The sequence below is a fragment of the Lathyrus oleraceus genome, chromosome 6 (assembly GCF_024323335.1).
Source record: "Lathyrus oleraceus cultivar Zhongwan6 chromosome 6, CAAS_Psat_ZW6_1.0, whole genome shotgun sequence".
In the NCBI taxonomy this organism is placed as follows: Eukaryota; Viridiplantae; Streptophyta; class Magnoliopsida; order Fabales; family Fabaceae; genus Lathyrus; species Lathyrus oleraceus.
In genome coordinates, this window is record NC_066584.1 from 324,440,993 (window position 1) to 324,447,044 (window position 6,052).

Consider the following 6,052-nt stretch of genomic DNA (forward strand, 5'->3'; position numbering starts at 1 on the left):
AACAGATAGGTAATGATTAAATTTTACAATAAAAAATATTTGATTGAAAAAGTTTAGGTTGATCAAAATGCGAACGCAAATTGAATCAAAAAAATTAAACGAGTATGTCGGGTTGAACCACGTGAAACGTAGATTAATAAAACTGACAGCTGTAAGACTGATCTAAAAAAATTTTGTCGCTAATTTTACGTGCGTTTGAGAAACAATTCACTGATCTATTTATAGAACCAAAATTTTATTCTAGTCGACTTTCTAAGCGCTATGCTTAAAGAAATGCATGTCATGATATGTAGATGATGCAAGTATCATGATGAATGTATCGATTTATTGATTTAGGGATACAATTGGGGAGTGACAATATGGACCTGTCCATGTTGGGCGCCCACCTAAGGGGTGGTGCCTAGGCATGAATTCACCTCGTTGAATGGCTCGTCTTAATAGGAAAACAGAAATGATGACGACGTGTATATAATCCATAACCCTATATGGAAAAAGTCACGACCATTATTCCATAAGAAGTATGAAGTCAATAGGTTCCCTAGTCATGGTGGGATAATACTTCTTATGAGTTCCTCAAATTCAGACTCGCGAGCCCATATAAATACCTCACTCATAGGGTGGAGGAGGAACAATCTTATTTTCACCAAAAATACCCTAATAACAAAGCTTCTAACCCTCTTGATCTTTCTCAAACCCAATAGAAAACACCTCTAAAACAAGGGTCCTCACCTTCACGAGCTTGTCCTAATATTTAAAAACACTAAGTCTATGACAACTTCTAAAAAGGTAGGGTTACTGCACATCTATACTTTTTTTAATAAATGCATATTTCAAGTGTACTCAAACATTTTTAACATTATGTAATAAGTTATATTTTTTTCAATCACTCAACATCAAATATTGTATTTAATTATTTATGCAGATTTTATTGTCAAAAAAATGTTTATAAATTTTTTACTTTAAATATCATATGGCTTCTATAAAATTATAAAAATATAAATACAAATTTTAATTAAATATTTCTCTCTTTATGAACCAAATATATTTTTAATTAAAATCATTTTCTTCCGATTCACATTCTATTCTCTTCACTTTCCCCTCATTAAAATTTCTCCCCTCTCCTTTCCATCTTTTAAACAAAACATACCCTTAAAATCTAACATAACAATTTAATTTATTTCTATGCCCGGTCAATATAAAATTTAAAAGCTTTAGCAATAGCAACTTTCCTGACCACAAAATCATAAGGCTAGAATCAATTTTGATACAGCTTGGGATGAGTTATTACTCTGATACAGCTTGGGAAACACCTTCTTAATTGATGAATGTGATGCTGATTATAAAGGGTTGTACTACTATGTGGACGAGGAGAATGTAACATTCACTATCTACTATATTTAATCCATTAGTTACACTGACAATGACACAAGATGGAAAAAGGTAACAAACCCTCTTCAATGCCTCAAACACAGTAATTCATCATATTGTAGTCAAGAAAGATTTGTATCTATATATATATTTACATCCACAACTCAATTTCTGTATCTAAGTACTCTTCATCATTAGCTAAGTTTTCTTCTCTTGATAAAGCTACCATGAAAATTCTTGACTCTGAAACTGTCTTGAGTGGAGGGAAGCTTAACCGATGTGTCGTTCTACCAGTTAATGTTCCTATAGTTGCCGATTCCTTAAAGCGGAAAAACCAAAACTGGTAAACATTTCTCACCTCCCAATCATCATGCCAAAACTGAAACATAGTATACTATATGCCAAAATTTATTAGTTTTTTCCGAGGCTTGCGGTTTCTTCATTTGTTTCTTGCGTAACAAGTTTCATTTGTTTGATGCAGGATTGCCAGGGCTAATTCTGCTAATGATTTAATCATAAAGGTTGGCGATTCTAGCTTTCACTTGCATAAGGTGACTATTATTTTTCTTATCTTAATTTAGTTATACATCATCTTTGCTTTTAGTGATTTTGTATAAAGTTTTGATCAATTTCTTGATTTTTCAGCTTGCCATGGTCTCAAGAAGTGAATATTTGAACAGACTAGTCTTTCAGAGAAGAAGTAACAACAAAGAACCGAATAATATTGATACTATTCAAATAGACAGTCTTCCAGGTGGTAGAAAAACATTCGAGTTAATTGTCAAATTCTGTTACGGTTGGAAATTCGACATGACACCGTCCAACATAGCTTCGTTATATTGTGCTGCAAATTTCTTAGAAATGAGTGAAGATATTGAAAGCGAAAATCTCATTTCCAAAACAGAATCATTTTTCAGTTTTCTAATTTTAACTTCATGGAAAGACACATTTCGTGTACTCAAAAGCTGTGAATCAATTTCACATTTGGCTAAAGAGTTACAATTAGTGAAACGTTGTTCAGAAGCAATAGCTTGGAAAGCATGTGCTGTTCCAAAACTTGAAACGAGAGTCAATGCTCGGTGGTTTGAAGATGTATCACTTCTACGTATAGATCATTTTATTGAATTGATTCAATCTATCAAAAAACGTGGAATGAGATCAGAGATTATAGGTTCTTGTATAGAATTTTGGACTTTAAAGTGGTTCTCTAAAGTCACACTTGGACTTGATCCTAATGCGAGACATGAACACGTGACGATTCAGTTACATAAAGTTTCAACTGAGTGTTTGATTAAAATACTTCCTACTGAAGAAAATTCTGTCTCTTGCAATTTTTTGCTTCACATGATAAAGGCAGGGATGGTGTTGAAAATCAATCATGAGTTGATGTGTGTGCTACAAAGAAGAGTGGTTTTGATGTTGGAGCAGTGTTGTGCTCAAGATCTTTTGGTTAAAAATTATGGAGATGAAGATTCTTTGTATGATGTTGATGTTATTGTTAAAGTGTTAAAATCTTATGTTTGTGGGATGTTAAGTAATTCTGCAGCAAAAGTTCGCACTGTTGGAAGGTTGGTGGATGGTTATCTGTCACAAGTTGCAAGGGATCAGAAGCTCAAAGTTGAATGTTTCAAATTGCTTATTGAAGCCTTGCCACAAAATGCTAGAGAATGTGATGACAATCTCTATAGAGCTATTGACATGTACCTTAAGGTAATAATCATATGGTCCCAATTACGTTTGCATTTGATTTCACAATATTTGATATTGCACATACTGGACCACCCGCTATGGGTTTAATCGGTCACGCTTCAGATGAAAGTCCTAACGTAAGGGTGTATGTGAAGAGATCTTCACCTTACAAGTAAATTTTGCACGAGTTGATGCCCGGCCCGAATTATAAAAAATGATAGATAGTCCATATTGTTTTGCATTTGTCTATATTATTATATGGTTGCTGAAAACTTAGACTTGGCCGAATTTTGCAGGCGCATCCATATTTGACAGAAGAGGATAGAGAACATGTGTGTAGTGTATTGGAATACCATAGGTTGTCACAAGAAGCGCGTCAACATGTGATGAAGAATGACAGGCTTCCCATGAAACTATCAACACAATTTGTCCTTCTAGAGCAAGTGAACATGTCGTGGACAATGGCGAGTAATGGATTTAATTACCAAAGGAAAACTCAGACAAACATCAGGGTAAGCAAAGATTTTGAAAAAAGACAGATGAGTCGAGAGATAAAAGTGATGAGAAAAGATGTTGAAATGATGAAGTTGCAACTCTTGGATCTAAACACTTGCAAAATGAAGCTCCAAAAGCAAATGAAGATATGCACCAGTTGAAGAAGAGATAGAATATTATGTACAAACAGTTTAGCTCAACATGAGGATTTTTCTTTATTCTCTGGTAGCCTACATTATTGTGCCTCATACGAAATTTGACCACTATATTTATCAGCTTCATGTTGAAACCGGTTAGTTCAAAATGAAAACCAGCATAGCTTGCCCTTATTCTATGAATGTTGAACAGAAATGACAACAATTACACTTTTGGTCTTGCTAGCATTTCTCTAATGTCAAGTTACAACAATATACACTATTGTAATATAATTCATTAGGAAAAACACTAAAAATGGTACGAAGAATGCTAGAAACAGTGTGGTAAACTTAAAGTTCGAGGACTAGGGAACCTCCAAAAAAAAGGGAAGGACAGAATTTGGATAAATTTGGCTTGTTTTCATTCATTCCATGCATACACTATATAGTGTTTTACAGATAACAATTGCAATAACAAAATGCATAGTAAGGAATAATCTAGATAGTATTGTTGCAAGATTTGATAGAGCTAATGATGAACTGTCAGCTCAGCTTTCCTAACCGCATTTGTTACTTACCTGTGACGTAGTCTTCTAGAAACTTTGGCATTATGATATGGGTTTTCCCTTTGCCTCATTTTAGGCCACTTCAGCTATTTCCTCTTCAGCCTATGTACTATCTGTTGGTGCAAAGGTAGAATAAAAGATGAATATTCTATTAAGAATGACGGCTACAAAACATGATTAAAAGTTACAATGATTGACACCCTATTTATAAGCTAAAACTAGGGTTACTACAATAGGATAAAATACTAAAATACCCTCTAACAAACTTAGGGGCTAAGAAAATAATACAATTTAAATATGAATTAAATCTAATAAAATCTAATACCATCCCTTAATTCATATTCCATCAAAACTTGTAACACCAATTCCATCCCTTAATATGAGAAATTGGTCAGTCTTGATAGCTTTCGTCAGAACATCTGCCAACTGCTTCTGAGTGCTGCAGTGTACAACTTCTAACACTCCCCTCTGAACTTGATGTCTCAGAAAATGATACTTGGTCTCAATGTGCTTGCTTCTCCCATGCAACACTGGGTTTCTGGCAAGATTGATTGCAGACTTGTTGTCAATCATCAGCTTCAGAGGTTTGTTTACTTTAATCTTCAGATCCTGCAATAGATTCAGAATCCACACAGCTTGGCATGCAGTAACAGCGCCTGCAATGTATTCAGCTTCACAAGTTGACAACGCCACAACAGGTTGCTTCTTGGAACACCAAGAAATGGGACCTCCCAGAAATTTGAATAAGTACCCAGACGTACTTCTTCTGTCAACTCTGTCTCCACACCAATCAGAATCTGAATAACTCAGAAGTTCTGACTCATCCTTTCTTCCAGAAGGAAATAATACTCCATACTTCAGAGTTCCCTTGATATACCTCAGAATCCTGACTGCAGCTTGGTAATGGGACCACTTAGGTTTACTCATGAACCTACTAACCATCCCAACTGAATAGCAAATATCAGGTCTGGTATTGCACAAATACCTCAGAGAACCAACTAACTGTTTGAAGGTTGTAGCGTCCACATCCTTTCCATCAGAGTCAGAATCCAGCTTCTGATTTGTATCAGAAGGTGTGACAGCAATCTTACAATTCTCTAGTTCAAATCTCTTCAGAAGTTCTAATTCATACTTGAGCTGATGCAAAATAATACCTTTCTCAGAGTATCTGAACTCCATCCCTAGAAAGTATGTCATTTTGCCTAAATCAGTCATTTCGAATTCATTCATCAGAACTTTCTTGAACTTAGCTATCTCCTGTTCAGAACTTCCAGTCAGCAGTATATCATCAACATATAAGCATACCAGAGTCATATTTCCTTCAGAAGTATGCTGAACATAGACACCGTACTCCATCTCACATTTCTGAAAGCCTTGCTTCTTGAAAAAAGAATCAATCTTCTTATTCCAAGCTCTGGGCGCTTGTTTCAATCCATATAGAGCTTTGTATAATCTGTACACCATCCCTTCCTGATTCTTTTTCACAAATCCAGGAGGTTGTGACACGTAAACTTCTTCTTCTAATGGACCGTTCAGAAATGCAGATTTTACATCTAAATGCATCAGAGGCCAATTCCTGTTAGCAGCTATTGCAATCACCATTCTGATTGTTTCATGTCTTGCTACAGGTGCAAACACTTCAGAGTAATCCAGCCCAGGTTTCTGTAGAAATCCTCTGGCTACCAACCTTGCTTTATGTTTGCCAATTGAACCATCTGGCTTTAACTTCTGTTTGAAAACCCATCTGACGCTGATGGCTTTCTTGTCTTTTGGAAGTTCTGTCAGCTTCCAAGTCTTGTT

The 6,052-nt window shown here is 35.3% G+C and overlaps 1 protein-coding gene across 1 annotated transcript; it reads left to right on the plus strand.

The window, feature by feature from the left end:
- The first annotated feature begins 1,144 nt into the window (after positions 1–1,144).
- Positions 1,145–3,881, plus strand: LOC127092836 (coleoptile phototropism protein 1). The gene is made up of 5 exons (XM_051031727.1): positions 1,145–1,440; positions 1,591–1,711; positions 1,850–1,919; positions 2,014–3,078; positions 3,354–3,881. The coding sequence occupies exons 1-5, from the start codon at positions 1,431–1,433 to the stop codon at positions 3,711–3,713; spliced, it is 1,626 nt and encodes a 541-aa protein (XP_050887684.1). The 5' UTR covers positions 1,145–1,430; the 3' UTR covers positions 3,714–3,881.
- The last annotated feature ends 2,171 nt before the right edge of the window (positions 3,882–6,052 follow it).